Source organism: Pristis pectinata, chromosome 15 (genome assembly GCF_009764475.1).
Source record: "Pristis pectinata isolate sPriPec2 chromosome 15, sPriPec2.1.pri, whole genome shotgun sequence".
NCBI lineage: Eukaryota > Metazoa > Chordata > Chondrichthyes > Rhinopristiformes > Pristidae > Pristis > Pristis pectinata.
Genome location: NC_067419.1, coordinates 37752281 through 37771090, shown reverse-complemented (window position 1 = coordinate 37771090; position 18810 = coordinate 37752281). Strand labels below are relative to the sequence as shown.

The window sequence follows — 18810 nt, the reverse complement described above, 5'->3', positions numbered from 1 at the left end:
TTTCTCCCAGGCAAAACAAAAATAACCCTAATTCAAATTCCTCGCAGCAAAACTAATCGTGGTGCCTTTGATAGGAATATTTCTGTTGTGTTATTGCTGCCTAGTTACAATGTTACGCTGGAAAATCATTTGCATTATCGATGTACGAGCAGTACGAGTTGTGCGACCCCTCACTCGGTTACAATTATTATAAATGTCAGGCAGTTGAACGCCTTGCTTTGCTAGTTCGGCGTGTTTTTTTAAAAAAAGAAAACCTTTTTTCATCTCTGGTATATTTAAAGACTTTTACACTTGACCAGATGTACACGACTCCGCACCGTTGTATATATTATAATTTGCGTCACCCGTTCCAATGAAAGATTTGCTCATATCCGGATCAACCTTGATGATTCAATCTACCTTGTTCCTGTCGTTTGGTTCGGTCCGGTGGGGATTTAATGTAAATTTTCGTATATTTTTTTCAAATCTCTGGAAGGATATATAGAAATAACAAAAAAACTAAATCCACTCTCAAAGAACTGCCTTTTCAATAACTAAAGCAGAGCTTGCATTCAGTTGTAACCCTTTCGTGCTGAACTCTGAAACGCCGCTTGCATCAGAAATTAACATAAGGGTATTCTTATTAAAGAAGTGAGATGGAACTATTACCTAAATTTGATATTTACACATACAAAGTCCCAACGTTTACCTTTCTAGTCGCAACCTATACGTATCACATTTTATATACAAAATATATATGGATGGATTTATTTACAAACATTGAAATTAGACGTGCTCGATTTACAGTGGGTGGGCGGTGGCAGTTCCCGCTCTAACGATGGCGAAAAGAAAGCGCCTCCCCCTTCCTCCCTCCCCTTTCTGATGCAACATGAACTACTCATATATCAGTGGAAACACATTTCAAATCGAGACGGCATACACAGAGGAGTGGGATAGGTCGAGTTATCGTTCTGTGAATTATTGGGATATAATCTCAGTTTAATAAAAATATATCTGTACAAGCATATATATATATATAAATATATATATTTCAGTTGGACGAGTATTCAAAGGAGGCTACTTTAGAGTTAATCTTCTCAAAACAAGCCTCTTGAAATATATCGACCTCTGCTGAATTCTGCCTTCTTTTCTACTCGACCTTTTTGGATGTAAATAACGATCTGTTATTTTAAACGTCGGACTGAATTGTGATTGAAGATCAAAAATAAACCACGTCGGGAGATTATCGTCTGGGAAGAGGTGAGCGATATATTGAAGCCACTGTCTATGTAACGCGTTTTTTCCTCTCATTTTATTATCGTAGAAATGATTTGGTGTATTATCGACATTTAATATGGATATTTAATTTAGATAATATTTTATTCGTGGTGAATTCCCAACGAACATGTATTGTGATCGCCAGCACAAGGAAGATGATGCAACTGTCTCAATGACGCCTGTGCATTATCCAAATATTAGAATTTCCCATCAATGATCAGACTGCTTTTGTTTGAGATAATAATTCCATTTCGTATTTAAGATGAATGAACAAATAATCCGATTTTACTTCAGTCTGTACATCCGTTGTTTTAAGTAAATTGGAGCTTTAATCGGGCATGTAGAAAAATTGCATTCGATTCGTGTTGTCGTCTCATGACTCATTCAAATGTCGCCCTTTCCCTGGCGGGATTAACAGGGCATAGCAGAAGCGATACTGTTTTGGTCGCAGTGTATAGCTATCCCCCCTCTCGTCAGAAATTAAGAGCAATGTGAAGAATAGTATAAGATTTTAATTTATATAACACATATACAGGTTGTGACTGGAAAGATAAACGTTTGGGACAAATGAAAATGGAATTATCAGATTTGGGCAATAGTTCTAACACATATATAAAATAAGAATGTCCTTTTATTAATGTTTAATGCGGGCTACTCTGGTTTGAATGCATTCAAGGTTTTTGCTGTATCTGGTGATGGTACTGTCGTGCGTTGACAGAGACGACAGTATTTTTCCATTCGAAATCAGTGGGTAGCCGATACCCACGGCAGGTCACGTGAGGAGAGACAATTAAGGAGGATATTCTGCCAGTTGCATGGTTATTGACATTTCACTATTTCCTTAGGGACCACCCGGATAAAGCTCGGGGAAAAGGCACATCACTGGCAGGAGGCAGGCGGAACGTACACACTGCCGGCCGGCTACAACAAAAAAACAACCAAACACAAAATTAGAAGTGTTTCACTAAAATCGTCTGACCATGACGATAACGGAGATGAACAGATTTAACATCACTCCTGATGATGACACCAGCAGCACCAACAGTAATGACTATCCTCCCAGTAAAAAGATACCCATCAATAGGTAAGGAATATCTGCTAATTTCTGATGATGAGAAATATTAGTTTAATTGAATAACATGCTCTAATTAATAGAAAGCTGTTTTGTACCATTCTTACTGCATTATAGTGCATCACATGGTTTAATGAATAATTCAAATCTCTCAACTCGTGATCCGAACCATTAAAAATTAATGATTTGCATTTAGTATAAAAGAGTATACCAGCAATTCAGCTTTGTATAATCCGCAATTTTATTTTACTTTTGCAGTCAATATGCCGATAATGATGCAGAAAGTCAGAATTTTCTGCCAAATTTATACTATGGGAAAAAGAAATTTGAAGAAGAATATGTAAGTACTCTATACTCTTATTCTGTTTTGTGTCTCCATTTAGAAATCTGCTCCAGCAGCTGTGACTCTCTTAATATGTTTATTATTTTCTTTCTCCAGAGGACGGGAAATACCTCATTTGGAATTTCTGCATTTAACCTCAGCAATGCTATTATGGGCAGTGGGATTCTTGGACTGGCATATGCCATGGCTAACACTGGAATCGTACTTTTTGTGTAAGTGTTTAAAAGATGGCAAAACAAAGAGCATGTGCTTTGTAGGATGCAGTTCCTAACCTGCTGACACTGCAGTGCAGCACTGACTGCAGCAGAACCTAATGCGGTCCTTTGCTGTATGCCTTACCTACTGTTTAATCACGTGACAAAGGGGGAGGAGTCAGAGCAGGTTTTTAAACTGTAATTTTAAAAAAATTGTGCACTTTCAATATACACATGCGAATTGACATTTGAAATCATCGCAGATAAATACACTAGCAACTGCAAATGTGGGATTGAGTATATCTTGGGGTGGAATTAATCATTGGTAGCTTGGTATAAAACAGCTGATAAAAGCTTCCACACCATTAGTATCTGCAGACAGTGAAGTAACAATTCAGTACGGGGCTGCAATTGAATGTGAAAACTGCAGGCTTTATCTTAGTACATGAGAAAGACAAGGCATTTTCATCATTCTTTTACTTTAACCTCTCTGGGTCTTAGATAGCTTCAGTCTTTTAATTTATCCTGAACTGGCACCTTAACAGAACAGACTCACTAACATAATGAGTGAGGGATCATCTACATCTGTTGCGAAAAATAGGCTGAAGGAGCATGGAACAGTTCAGATTAGATTGTTTGAGATAAATATTTATGGGCCAGCGAATGGTTTCCTTCTGTACTCTCAGTCACTGGTGAAGATGACCTTGAGTAATAGTGCAGTACGGGCTGAGAGAGGCCTTGTAATGCTTTCATAGAAAGGGAGGGTGCTAAAGGGATGTTTACAAACAAAGGATTTAGTGGCAACCAGTTGGATTCAGTTTTCAAGCCTAAGGAGTATAGATATGTGGAATATGATATGATTATCATGCTGCAGATCTTAATCTTCATGCAGCAGATTATATTGTAAAAATGTGTTTATCATGTGACACAGAACAGCCAGCAAATGAAAATGTGCAGGCCTTGTGTGATTTACATGATGTCTTTCTAAGCCATAAATGTGTTTCATATACTGCTTGTTAACAAGGGAGACTATTTAGAATGATTTCCATATAACCAATTTACAACGAAGAGGCATTTAAAATATTTGGCCCTGGGCAGCTGCTTATTTAAGAAAGGTTGTGTTTCTTTGATGAATCAAAAAAAATAAGGGCACTCTTAAACTTCCAGATTAAGGCAAATAATCTTGTGACTAACTGAATGAAAAGGATTGTTTCTCCCATAGATCTAGTCATGCCCACATAGCAACAAGGGTGTTGATTAATACAATGCAGTGAGTCATCAGTGAAAAGAACTACATTTTTGTGACAGTGATGTGCATCTGTCCTCAATAAAGCAAAATGAAAGTTTAGAAACTGTAAGTGATGCTGCTGTCTCAGTGTGCTGGTATATTGCAACATTTGCTTAGAATGAGTTCAAGGAGATGTAAAGGGCTGTTCTTGCAATATGGGAATAAAAGTAAAACAAAAAGAGACATTTATTTACATGTTCTTATTAATGTTATTACCTTGTAAATCTAGGGTTTTCTTTACATTTAATAGCCTTCTTATAATGCAATGTTGTACAGTTCTACTGCTTAACCTGAAATGCAATCAGGGTCGCAACAGAAAAGGTTAACGTAGATTTAAAATGGAGTAAGTCATCAATGAAGGAGGTAGATAGGATTTTTGTGTGTTCCTGCAGTGACTTGATAATATAATGAGTAGTTGCTATAATGATCACTTACTGAAATTTTATTCCTACAAAGCATCTGAGTAAGCAATGTGATTAATCTTGGTATGATGTACATAGTTGCCATACCATCAGGAAAGAATAAAAAGTGTGTGTAACATTGGATGGAAATGCAATGAGATTACAGTACAGTGTAATTACTAAAATAGATACTTATTGTGAATGTGCAGCATTAGTTGATTTAGGTTAGAAGCTGCTCTGAGGGATTGATCTTGCATTGTTTAAAACAACAGAAACCAGGAAAAGATTGTGAAGGAAGTATCTTTTGATGTGTGGAAACTCAGCACTGCACCCAAATAGTTAACCTCATGGTGAAATGATGGAAGTCAAACAAAGAGATCACTTCAGCATTTTAGGCACAACCGACAATTTCAAATGGAAAAAAAACTGCTGAGGCTGGAAGTCTAATATTTCATATATAGTGGATTCTGCTACAAAAGCTATTCCATTCTCAATGACATTTCGATTATTTAAAGAAAAGCTAGCTTACAAAACTTGTTTTCTACCCAAAGCTAAACAGTTAACATTTTAAATTAATATGGAATTTTTAAGTTTTTAACTAGCCAACCAATTTGTTTTTAAAACAAAATGATGGCAGTTTACAATAACTTGATTCTCTGACAACCAAAGACTTATTTGTTAATGGTCAGGTGCTTTGATTTTAATGTAAATTATATTCTAAAACATTATTGAAAAAAATGTATAATTCATTGTAAAGCATCAAGTAACAGCAATGTTACCACTTTACATTTTTCCAGGATCCTTTTGAGTGCTGTATCAATCTTTTCACTGTATTCTATACATCTCTTATTGAAGACTGCAAAAGAAGGAGGTAATGAACAAGCTTATTTGCTTAAGTGCATATTTTAATCTACGAATTGGAATTAACCATTTTCATATTCGTGTTTATTAAACTTTTCTTTTGTTCCAGGGTCACTGGTGTACGAACAACTTGGACTGAGAGCATTTGGGTTGCCTGGTAAATTGGCAGCATCATTTTCAATCACAATGCAGAATTTTGGAGGTAAGGTACCAGTACCTCCATAAAGTAGTATTTCACTTAGAAGAATAAAGCATCAAGGTGTAGAGGGTCTAAGTTATTTATTTTTCTTATCAGTTTTTTCTTTACCTTTTCTCTTACTACAGCTACATCAAGCTACCTTTACATAGTGAAATATGAGCTACCAATTGTTATTCAAGCTTTCCTGGGACTTGAGGAAAAGACTGGGTATGTTGACTTATATTTTAGGTATAATATGCTAAAACGTGTGCCAGGGATTTCAAAACATTTCCAGAAACATTCATCTTTTTTCGTAATCCCTTTAGTATTGATAATCACCACTGCAGTTAAAAGCATTGCGTTAAATGACAGAAAAACACACAGGCATGGATTAGTACACAAAGTGACAGTATTTAGGGATGTTCAAAGTCCATTGCAGAAGGCAGCTTTGTAACAATTACTTGTGTCAGTAGAATGCTACATTTGACTAAAGATAATAAATATTTGATGACTTATATTCTGTTGGCTATCACTATTCTAAGTACTTTAATCCATTCTAATGTGGAGTTTTTCCAGCATTTTCTATTTTTTTGTATCAAAGTCCCATTTCATATCTTACGGAGCCCATGCTTTGTGAAAGGCTAATTTTAGTTTGTGTGTTTCTAGCCACACTATTCGGCTGTGATGTGCACCCATCTTTGAATTTATCACCCAATGGTTAGTTTCCATGAAAGTTATTAGTCAGCCAAAACATATTTTAAATAGAGTAGTTGGAGGGCATGGCATGTTCATTTCTCTATTATAGTTTGCATGTGCAATGCCACACACATTGTTTTGATCTTGCTGCAGGAAGTGGGAGTAAACAGTGTGTCTTTGTACAGTTGGCATATACAAAACAGAATGCTGGAATCATCCTGTATAGTGGACAGCTTTTGCAGATTGAACAGACATGCTTACACTTAAGGTGTAAAGCTTTCATTAGAATGTTCCCAATAAGGTCATTTATGATTTCCTCCCACATCCCAAATAAATCCTGGTAGATTAATTGTCCAAATTACCCCTAATGTAGGTAAATGGAAAAGGAATCAAAGAGGTGTAGGATGGCCATGTGAACTTCAGGTAAAAGTAACAGCAGGACTAACAGTGATATGCATTATTAAAGTGTAATTGGCCAGCAACTTCAGGAGACCAGTTGCTCTGCTACTCCAGAAACTGAACCACTACAGTATCTGATCCAGAGCCTCTGCATGGTAATACATGGTGGTATAAAATTGGTATACTTTCATGAAATATACCCAGTTGATTCCTGAAAAAGTTAGGACTTGTCCATTTCAGAACACGTACCTTTTTATAGTTACACCAAGTTGTATTACTTTAATTCAATCTTACTGGTAAGGAAAATTTACTCCAATCTGTATGGAGACATTTTCCTTCAGATTTGAATTATTCTTGGAGATTAAAAGGAACGTATTTTTTAAACTTTTCCTGCAGTTATATCTCTTAATCTCATCTTTCATTCCCTTTATTTTGAGTCATTTGAATGATGTGTCATTTATTTAAATATTTACGTTAGTGTTCCTGGTTCAGACTCAGTGTTACTTGGCAACAGTTCTTCAATCTGATTGGTACAGGAGATAAACAGGTGCTTAGCCTGTTCACACAAGTTCCAGATGCCATTTTGAGCCTCCCGCACTGAAATAGTTTTCTAATCACCATAAGCTGCAATGCAAATATCCAGAGGAAGTAAGAACAAAAGTAATAATCAATTGGTACCATTAGTTTACCTCACTGATTGTAAAATCCAGTACATTGTGCCATCAACCTGGAAGTCATTCTACAACGCAAACAGCAAAGAGAAACTTGCAAACAATTTAAGCAATATAGGGTTACATAATGCAGAAGTACAGCAATGACTGGGAAAGCCACATTACACAGCATACTCTTGTTTCCAAAGTTTTTTCTATGTGGCATCATCTAATTACTTTAGAAAAGAAAAGCTAAGAATAGAAATGAAAGCTACGTTTAGTTTTCAATAAATACTTATAATTGTTTTACAAAAAAGCTGTCAAACAGTAAAGAGTGACATTGAAAAATTTTATTAAATAGTTTACTTTTTCATTTTATTCACAACATGACAAAATCTGTTCACCTCCCCAACTCCAATTCCCTTCACTCCATTTACAGAGATGACTAAGTTCTGTAAATACATTTTACTTCTGAGTTATTTGATGTACCCTGCTACAATGATGAACTAGTCAGTTGACACAAAACATGACAAACAAGCACACATGAATATAAATTATATCTCAGATCAAATAAGATGATAGTTTGCACTTGATAGTTTTTGAAAAATAAAACTTGCCTCAATAGATTAAAAATATTGTATCTCTGTATAAAGTTCTGTAGTTTGAGAACATGCATTGTCATATCACCCAGAAGCAAAAATTAGAAATTAGAAATTAAACTCAGAATACAAAAAAGACCACTTTTAAGTAATTTTAGTGGAAGGATTAGTATAGAAATATACATGCATAAACAATACCAGTAATTAATAATCTATACCTGGTTCAAAATAACATGCAGCACAGTGAAATTCTTTAATTGTATAATTTAGGTGTATAAAATAATTGCTGCACTGACAACAGATCAAGGAAGGCCTCAAGCAAACCTATGGATCTCTTGTGACCTTTATTTATGGTTAGATGGCAATGTCACCAATGATGAGTGCCCTTTGCCATTAAGGAGTGTGCCACTGGTAACGGACCTATAAACTTGAATCAATGAAACAATCTTTACGGCAGATATATGTGACAGGCATTGATTAGAATCAAGCCAAATAAAACCTGTTTCTTGTTTTAATGCAGCTTTGTAGCTACCTTTGTACAAATATTTAAATATATTCAGACCGTATGTTTTAATAATAAGATGCAACTGTTGAGGTAAATAGGAGCGGTGAGATGTATTTATTTTAGGATTGAGAAAAGATGGTGGAGTCTTTCAACTCCATCAGGATTGGTTACAACTTGTTTTCCCAGCTTGTTCCAGTTGGTCTCAGGTGTCATGTGGCTAATGAATGTTTTGAACGGGTTTTATCTAGTTCCATGTTGTGTGTAATTTTGTTTGGGGTAAACCAACAATCTGGTTCTAACTGGTTCCATGCTCCAACACTTTTCCTTTCTTGGAATTTAAAGAAACCTAATCACAGCTGAATAGCTGGGCACTAACATGAAATTTAAATTGCAAAATCAACTTCAGCCTCTAAGCAATTAACAATTCTCAATTTATCTTACAGGTGTAAGACTCTACCATGTTTGTAAGCAAGATGTTCAATAATAAAATTAAGAAGTCTCAGTTCTAATGTTCAAAATAAGACTAATGGCATTTGTTTTCTTTTTCAGACAATGGTATCTGAATGGTGACTACTTGGTCCTTTTGGTGTCTTTTTTCATAATTCTTCCTTTATCCCTGCTGAAGAATTTAGGTAAGCTATTTACACTAAAAGCAGATGACAATAAGAATATACTTTAAAAATCCAATACTTCTTATAGGCATCACCTATTCAGTTTTGAAGTAGGAAGTTTGGTTTTGTGAAAGTAATTTGCCTAGAAATGTCAAAGTTTAATTTTCACAGCAAAATTAAACTTTGAAAAACCAAAATCCCTATTTTTTCTCTTTATTCAATGTGTTGTGATTATACAGCACCTAGTTATTAAGAATAGGGTTGCCTAAGATGATTCATCATCAGGAAAGTGAACAGCAGAATCTATATCATGTACATCCAGATCTTCCCACCCCCTCACCATACTGCCCGCTATTTAAATTTGAACTTGATACAAGGCTGTCATTGAATATCACACAACTTGGGGCTACAGAATTGCACAGTTAAAGTTAAGGATTGATGTTACTAGTCAATTAGTTTTTTCAGACCTGTCTCTATCTGTTCAACGTTGTAGGGACTATGTGAATGTAGATATATTAAGACCATATTTCCTTTCTTGCAATGTATAACTAAATTGAAAATACCTCTAGGAAGAATAAACTTCCAATTTTACTGTCAAATAATTAATGCAAAAGTAATTGAAGATTGTTATTGACACCTACAAATTTCTTCTCTTATTTTTCAGGTTACTTAGGCTATACCAGCGGGCTGTCTCTTCTCTGTATGCTTTTCTTCCTAATAGTTGTAAGTATGAAATTGGACTTGTGTTGTTAGAAAGAACTACAGAAAAAGTATAAAAGTATTGAATGCCACAATTACTTTTTCAAAGTCTGTTACTGGCTTTGATTTTATCCTCATTGTCCTACAACTTAGCTTTCTTTTAATGAAGTGGGAGGTAGGTGTTAACCCATGAGTGGTCACATTGCAGAGGTTATTCCCTTTCTCAAAAACTCAAGATCCCATCTCCCCTAAGTGCACCGTTGATTCTCCAGCCCACTAGTGTTTTTCTATTTTAATCCAGTGACTGCCAAGAGGCTGATTGACTATGGCAGAACCAGTCATATTGGCATACTATACTTTGATGTATCCCTGGGCTTTGTTAGCTGAGATAACTCATACAGCAGATGTGGAAATTTCATGTTCTGAATGTTAATGTTAGGTAGCAATGCTAAACCAGCGAGTAACATTGGATATGGTTTCATGCGAATGTTACCATTCACAGTTAACTACAGCTTTTTAAATTCATTTTGAGTAAAGGGCATTGCTGGCAAACAACATAACATTTTTTCCCCATGGTGGGAGGTAGATGTTTGCCCATTTAGTGTCCATCCCTAATTGCCCTTGAAAATTTGGTGGTGAGCCAGCATCTCTATCAGCTGCAGAGCTCCTGTTGAGGGTACTCCCAGGATGTGTTGGATAGAGCTCCAGGACCTAGATCCAGTGACAACAAAGGGCTGATAGGTCCCAGGTTAACCTTGAGAATGAGCCTCTTGTGGCTATTTTCTGACAGAAATGTGCATTGTTCTCATAAGAATTCCAACATTTAAATGATTTTGGTAGCTATTTTCTTTTCTCCAAGTAATGTCAATGTCAGTTGTTGTAGCCCTCTGGTCCATTTTTGAGGTCCATTAGACACGAGATACATTGAACTTGTAACCTTTCTGGCATAGGTCACATTAAATAGACCATCACTGACACTTGAGGTTGTGAAGGGCAGGAGAATTAAAATGGTTTATAATGTATTTTTTGACTTCAAGGAAATGTGTTTACTGTTAACAATAAACACATTTCCTTGAAGTTTCTCAGCTGTGGTTATCCATTTTTATTTTTCTCTGTCTTAATTCTCACTTTACAAATACTTGCAGGTAATTATTAAGCACTCTCAGATCCCTTGTCCATTGCCACTTCTGGACCAGGAGCTAGGGAATGCAACACTGAATTTGACCATAATGATGACTGCAACGTCTGCATATGAAGCAGTTGCCAGCGTATCAGAGCCCAGTTTAGTGCACAATGTAACAGATGAAAACATCTGTAAACCACAGTACTTTGTCTTCAATTCACAGGTAAGAATGATTCAATTGTAAAAATGTGCTTTAACATCGACACAAAGGATCATAGTTTTTTTTATGAGATTCATTACATATTTGTGACACTGTTAATCATGATACCTTGCAGTACAATGATTTTACTGGCAAGAGGTAAAGCGAAAATCGCCAATGCCTGATTTTTATTCTGATAATTAACAATGTTCCTGCCTTTGAATAGTTCTGCTATGATAAATATAGTCCATAAGTGTAAATTGTTGATATTGATCTTTCCATTTTCCTTTGTATTTCAGACCGTTTATGCCGTACCAATTCTGACATTTGCATTTGTGTGTCATCCAGCTGTACTTCCCATCTATGAAGAACTCAAAGAGTAAGAACCCATTTTTATTATATTGCACGTAGCATGTCAGGGATTAGAGACTTTTTCTGATTCAGCAGATGAATGCTCCATTACATAAGTTGGAGGCAGTTCTGATCCAGTTCATAGACTGTAGTTGTCTGCAGGTAAAATAGTTACTTACAGCTAATGAGAACAGAATATGTTCAAAAGAGACTTTTCAGCAGTTAGTATTGAAGCATGTCACTGGGGCAGATGAGAATGTACTTTTCTCTCTGTTTGCACCAAACCTTGCGCTATCTGATGCTAACACTAGGTTCCAAGATTGGAAAAAAAACATTCTGTTCCCCAGCATGCTATTACTCATCAAAATCACCAGTAAAATTCACTAGAAATGTGATGCTCCTGTTGATTTCCTAGATAAAATATTCAGTGTCATATCTTGAAGCAGAAACTTGCTAATAAGTTGTTGAAATTGATTATGGTGAATTTATTAATTTCTGTCTTTTTTGTGTTGTGCACTGGAATGAACTAATCAAAACAATATTTTCTTTCTCTTTTAGCCGATCGCGCAAGAAAATGCAGAGAGTTTCCAATGTTTCATTCTTTTTTATATTTATTATGTACCTGTTGGCTGCTCTTTTTGGTTACCTGACCTTCCTTGGTAAGTTTCACTTGACATTGTTTGCCTTTCATCCCCTTACCCTTTATTTTGTTGAACCAGTGTCTGCTCCTCATTTACAGTTCCCTAGGCATGAGAGCATCATTGGAGTTAAATAGCCATTCTCATGTAAGGATAGTGCTTAAATCCATAACCTCCTAATTCCAGCTGTGCCATCTTGAAAACTATTTGTTTTATTTGAGAAGAATCAGTATACAACTTCAGAAGAATTGAATTTTCACAAGATTTGGGTAATCTAAAAGTCTGAAACATAACATTCAATAATGATATTTGTTGTGGTTTCAAAATTTATCATTAATACTTTAGATATGTGCCATGACTCAGTTGGAAGTACTTTTGCCTCTGAATCAGAAAGCTATGGGTCAAGAGGTTGGAGCACATACTGATGCTATTATGGTATCAAGAGAGTGCTGCATTGTAAGCTGTCTGTCGATTTTTTTTTTTTGAGACCTTAAAGCTAAAACACATCTGGTTTCCAAGGTAGATGTGAAAGATGGTTGCAGTATTTTGATGAACTGGGGAATTATCACCAATTGAAATGGAAAAAAGACTGCAAATGCTTGAATTATGAAGTAAAAACAAAGTGCTGGGAATACTCAGCAGGTCAGGCCGCATCTATGGAGAAAGAAATAGAGTTAATATTCATTAACTCAGTTATTCATTATTATTCATTAATTCAGTTCATTAATATTCATTAATTCAGTTCATTAACCCTTGATGAGGCATTTTTCTGAATGTCTGCTAATTACTCCAATTTAATATAACAAAATGACTCGATTTTTTTTTAGGATTTTAGACCAAGGTATTTCTTTCATTATAGATTTAAAAAGAAAGTAAATCGGATTTTAAATGAAAACTCATGATCTTTTCCTTTTCTACAGGGGAAGTTGAGCCAGAGTTACTTCACACATACTCAAAAGTGTACCGATTTGATATTATCCTCCTTATTGTTCGTCTGGCAGTACTTATAGCTGTTACGCTGACAGTTCCAGTTGTTCTTTTTCCAGTAAGTATACTCAATACCAAGAAATCAATGTCAGAGTAGAAATATGCCTTCGGTTACACATGCTAAATGTGTGATTTTGTAGCTTGTGTGCATTGCTCTCTGCTTCCCAAATATGGTTTTGTGGAAACCCATGGAATCAAATTTCAGAAGCAAAGCATAAAATGTGTGGTGCACATACAACCAAGGACAAATTTCTATCACTACTTTATCCCTGATTGTTTACTTAATAAGTATTTCTCATAGTGTAGTTATGCATGATGTTAGTTCCTGCTTTAGTTCAATAGATTGTTCTAAATACAATGAATCACATATCATTTAAGTAAATCAAAAATGTATGAACCTGTTTGATTGTCAGTCAAAATTATTCCACAATCTAATGTAGATATAGGTTAATAAAGCTTTATCTGTATTAGATTGTGGTATACATTTCCACCCCTTGTCTGAATTGAAGCCTGGTTAAAAACTTACATCCTTTTATTTTATAAGTATGGATCTCTATTGCAGGAAATATTTATTTTGGTTCCCTTGGGTAATCACACTCAATGAACTCTCTGCTTTGCTCCCAAATTTCCATCATCCACAGAAATGAAAGGAAAATATCATTAATAGAAATACAAAATTATTGTTCAAAGAGTTGCATCCAAAGTATACAGATGCACTTCTTTACCCTATCATGATCAGACAGCCCTCTTATTCCAGGACTTAGGCTGGTGAATCTTTTTTGGACTGCCTCCAACGCTACTGTATCCTTTCCTAAATAAGAGTAACAAAACCGTGTAGGATATTCTTAGTGTGGTCTCACCAACACCCTCTATAATTTTAACAATACTCCTATCTCCAACCCTCTTAAAATAAAGACCAAAGTGCCATTTCCCTTCTTAACCACTTGCTGCACCTGCTTGCAGACTTAGCGCGATTCATAGAAATCTTCCATCTGGTCACTTACAGGTCAGGTCTGATAACATGGCTTAGATGAAAGACAAACCTTGTTATGTCCCAAATTGAGAAGAAAAACACTTATTGCATCATTGTGATGCTTTTATTTTTAAGGCTATCTGTCTTTGTGACCTGAATGAGCCTTAAAAATAAATGTGATGGTGTGGTGTAATGTCAAGAGTGATTAATTTAAGTCTGTCAAGTTAGCCTTCCTTTGAGCTACTATTACTTTAGGGAAGTATCTTGGATAGCTAGTTTTATCTATCCATCACTTCTTCATGGCATAAAATTTACTATCTCCATTTGTTAATGCTTTAGTAAATGTGGTATTGGATGAACAATGTGAAATAATGTTACCTTTTTCCCATAGATTCGTACCTCTGTTCAGCAGCTGCTTTTCCCCAGCAAAGAATTTAACTGGATACGTCACATTATAATTACTTTTGTGATTCTGGGCTGCATTAACTGCCTGGTCATCTTTGTTCCTACCATCCGAGATATCTTTGGGTTCATAGGTGAGTGTGTGCATAAAATAAAATGCTTTCTGTAATGCCCGCACGTGTTAAGCAAATGGATGGTACTTAATGGAAATTAATCTTTCTTTCCGTATTTCTTTTAGGTTCCTCCGCCGCTGCTATGTTAATCTTTATCCTGCCTTCTGCATTTTACCTCAGACTTGTAAAGAAAGAGCCAATGAAATCAATGCAGAAAATTGGGGTATGTTGATAACCTAATTTTAAAGTGCAATAAATAAAATGTTGATAAGGACAGACTTCTATCATTTCAGCTCATACTTAGAGACATGTAAATTCCCCAAAGCTTAAATTTTTGTTTTGTTTTATCAACTTAATATATAATCATGTAGTGATTATTTTGGTGCATGATGTATCCTCATATTTTCTATGTACAAAGAGTCCAGTTGGATTTTATAGCTTCTCTAATAATATACTGAAAGATACTGGAAATAACAACACTTCATTGAAAAAGTAAATAAGACAGGCTGCATAGTGGGAGGCTGTTTGTACTCCCCTGCCAAGATTAAACCTCTTCAGCCAACTTCACAAGCACACACGGTTTCATCCAACCGCACTTAAAGTGATTTAATGTCCTTCCCTTTTTAAATGGTTCTGAATTGGAGAAGGATATTTTACAGAACACACCGATATAAATCATGTGAAAGGAAATACCATATTAACTAGTTTTCTTTTCTCTCCCAGGCATTAATTTTCCTGATCAGCGGCATCTTTGTTATGTTTGGAAGCATGACGCTTATCGTTCTCGACTGGACCCACAATGCATCAACGAATGATGGCCACTAAACTGCTACTGAAGTAAACCACATACTCAGCTGAACAGAAATGACCATTCTTCTGAAGAACACTATTTATTTTCCCCGGCTTCAAATTTCTAAGAACTTGGAAAGGCATTCATGTTTGCTGTCTTCCTAGAAGTTAGGAATAGTTGTCCAAAAGATTAAACTATTTATATTGTAATCGATTATTGAGTAATGTTGGTCCGTGCAGTAATAATACCATTCCTAGAGAATGGACTAATGGGTGTACAGTATGTATTTATAAGGCCACTTATGTGGTGGAACAAAATGTTATAAACCCTTAGAAAATTGACTCTTGTAGATACTGAATCTAAATTCCTAGGGTGTGGCCATATATTTTACTGTATATTAATAGATTTAACAAATAGCATGTCAATATTCAGTATTTTTTGACCTTTTTTTTAAACAGAACTCTGTTGTGGATACAGACTTGATTATTTAATTTCAAGAGAGCAATCTGAATTTTTAGTTGAGAGTTGTGTAAAATCCTGTTCAAAATATAATGTTGATAAAGATAACACATTGTCAGATGAGACAGGGTGGAACGTTTCTACTCTAAAGTAGCCCAGTTTACCTTACAAAAGAATAGTGTAGGTAAGCATCAGAGTCAGCATGGATGAGGTAGGCCAAAAGGGCCCTTTTCTGAGCTGTATGATTCTATTCCATATTATTTATTTTGCCTTAACTTTGAAATTTTGAAAATATTCAATATATTCTGGATAAAAGGACTTTGGATAAAGAAAATGACATCCAGTGGGATAAAGAAATCATGCAGAACAGAGGTCAGTTCTTGGCTGGAGTTTGTGTGTCTCAGTAAAAGCATCAGTTGAGATTTGCAGTTGTCCTTCACATCCCTAGAACAGTGGAACCAGTCAACTACAGGTTTGGTCTCCTTTTATCTGGAGTGTTGGATGAATGAAGGATGAGATTCAGCCCTGATATACCTTATTCCAAAACTGTTGAAAGAAAAGGTGATATTGGGCAGATTTCAGTGTGGATTTGACACTAGTCTAATTGTAAAGTACCTCTGGCACAAGGGGAACAAAGGGTGACAAAAAAAAGCATCTTCACCAGCTCCGCAGCTTTAAGGGTTATTACCTGTTTGCTGAGAATGTCTCCGATTGTTGTCAAGGGAAGGTGTAAAATGATTGGAGGACAGGGCGGTTACACAAGTAGAGGCACTAGCTCACAGTACCAGAGACTCAGCTTCAATCCTGACCCCGGGTGCTGTCTGTGTGGAGTTTGCACATTCTCCCTGTGACCATGTGGATTTACTCCAAGCGCTCCAGTTGTCTCCCACATCCCAAGGACATGCAGGTTGGTGGGTTAGTTAGTCATTGTAAATTGTCACTAATGTGTTGGTGAGAGGTAGAATCAGGGAGGAAAATGAAAATGGGATTAATATTGGATTAGTGTAAATGGGTGGTTAATGGTCAGCACAGAGTCAGTGGGTCAAAGGGCCTGCTTCCATGCTGTATCTCTCTCTTATTGTAACATAGCGTAATTGGCTGATCACAGGTATTTGGAGATTTAGGAAACTTCACACTAAACTTGCAACTGCGTCTTGTCAAAGAATTTAGCATGTTTAAAGCATTTCTTTGAAACTGGGTTTTCTTGTATAATAATGCTGTTTTTAGTGATGTATAATAATTGAGAATATTGCATCGGAAACCATTTCATAGATAATGAGCCGATTGAAGTAGATTTTACAATTTTTGGGATGTTTTGTACCATGTGTTGATTACAGTTATGGCATTTGTTCACATCTGCCAGCTGTTCCACTTCTTGAAGCCTAATCTGTGAATGTGCAGTGTAAACAGGAGAGCAGTGTCTATTTTGTTTTTGCAGAGCCATTTTCTTTTCTGCTAGTAAACATCAATAGTACACTTTGTAGTGGCTGCATTGAACTCTTCACAAAGTGCACTCATGATGATTCATGAGCAGAAAACAAAACACCATTACATTGTCCCTTCTGTATCACATGTCTGAAGCCAAGCAGCAGTTGTTGGGAGCTGAATTTGTGTGATTGTAATGAACAATATGGTACTTAGAACTAACACTAAAAAAACCAACTAAACTACTTCCTTTGTGTCCCTTTGCCATCTGTTGCCACTACAGAGAATTGCTGTAGTTTTCAATGCTGTTGTCAGTTATCTAAGTGACAACAAGTAGTGGAATATGACAATAACAGAATTGAGAAAAGGAGATCTGAAAGGAAAATATGACATTGCTTTAAAAGTAGTGTGCATTCAGTATTTACCTACCAAATTTTACTGATGTTCTGCCTCCTGGAATTAAAGTGTTATTTTCTGCTGTTCCCACTTGGTTACTTGAAAGAAAACTTATATATTGTGCTTCCTACGACAGTTCAACCTGCTGCAAAATGTTTTGTTTTAATTTGCTCTTTGTCATGGAATATTTATAACCTGGAGGAAATCAGTATAATTTAACATATTTATGATGTAAATAAATGTACATAATCTTGGATTAATTGTAAATACATTGTCAATATTTAAGAGGTATTATTGTTCCTTTAAGTCCTTCTGAGACAATTGCTGGACTTTCTTCAAAGTCAGAGTTAAAAGCTGCAACAATGGCTGTTTGAAGAATTTCCACTGACTACTGGTAGTAAGAACTCTGTTTCAGTGCTTTGTGTTTACTTTGTCCAATATAACTTGTGTAACACAATATCAAGTGCTAAAACAGTGTGGCATTGCCAAACCAGTAAATGAACTGGCACAATATAATTATTTGTACTGAGTGACTGAACATTCATCAGTTCTGGATTACTGGTTGTTGCTGTCAAACAGAACCTCAGTTGTTCAACCTTGAAACCATATCTAATTTGATGCAAATTTTGTTAATTATTAAAAATCAATAATATTTTAAGAGTTCACTACTAGAGAAAGCTTGAATCATTGCTGGTTGTAAAATTGCAAAACAATTATAATTTTTAATTCGCTTTTTCGTAACATTTTTACAAAGAATTATGATAAACTGTGACTTACAACTGAAGTTCATGTTTCAAAAACAATCACCAGAGCTTTAAAAAAAGCTTGTGCATTGATACTACTTGTATAATTCACTCTAAATATTTGTACCAGTGAAAGCATGCAGTACAGGAAGCTTATAAAGCATGACTGCAGCCTTTAGCATATCCTTTTAATTAATGTGGGTAGAATGCCTTCATGTTTCATGTATTTTCTGATACTATTAAAAAGGCTTTCCCTGACATTATGTAAAAGTTATCATGTATGTATATTTCTATACCGTTAACTGTGAAAGGCTGACAAGTTGGATGGAGAGATTTTGGTTGTTAGCAAAGAGAGTGCATTATTAGCAATGCTACACTCTTGTTTCAATGAAACATTCATTGTATTGTACATATTGTAAATAAAGTTATACTCTTAAAACAGTTCTTCCATCGATGTG

General features: G+C 35.6%; 1 protein-coding gene across 1 annotated transcript; it reads left to right on the top strand.

Annotated features, from left to right (window-relative positions):
* Positions 1–903: 903 nt before the first annotated feature.
* LOC127578208 (sodium-coupled neutral amino acid symporter 2-like) lies at positions 904–18796 on the top strand. Its single transcript, XM_052029936.1, has 16 exons — positions 904–1239; positions 2103–2341; positions 2588–2669; positions 2769–2884; positions 5353–5426; positions 5526–5618; positions 5741–5822; positions 8993–9075; positions 9719–9777; positions 10899–11099; positions 11375–11454; positions 11985–12085; positions 12985–13109; positions 14416–14560; positions 14665–14762; positions 15263–18796. Exons 2-16 carry the CDS (start codon positions 2238–2240, stop codon positions 15362–15364), a joined length of 1545 nt encoding a protein of 514 aa, XP_051885896.1. The 5' UTR covers positions 904–1239; positions 2103–2237; the 3' UTR covers positions 15365–18796.
* Positions 18797–18810: the final 14 nt, after the last annotated feature.

What these genes read in the sequence shown, in the direction of transcription:
- LOC127578208 (XM_052029936.1), top strand. Translation starts at nt 2,238, where the DNA reads ATGACGATAACGGAGATGAACAGATTTAACATCACTCCTGATGATGAC. An exon ending in AGAAATTTGAAGAAGAATAT is followed by an intron (nt 2,670 to 2,768) that starts GTAAGTACTCTA and finishes TTCTTTCTCCAG; the next exon opens with AGGACGGGAAATACCTCATT. An exon ending in ATCTATGAAGAACTCAAAGA is followed by an intron (nt 11,455 to 11,984) that starts GTAAGAACCCAT and finishes TTTCTCTTTTAG; the next exon opens with CCGATCGCGCAAGAAAATGC.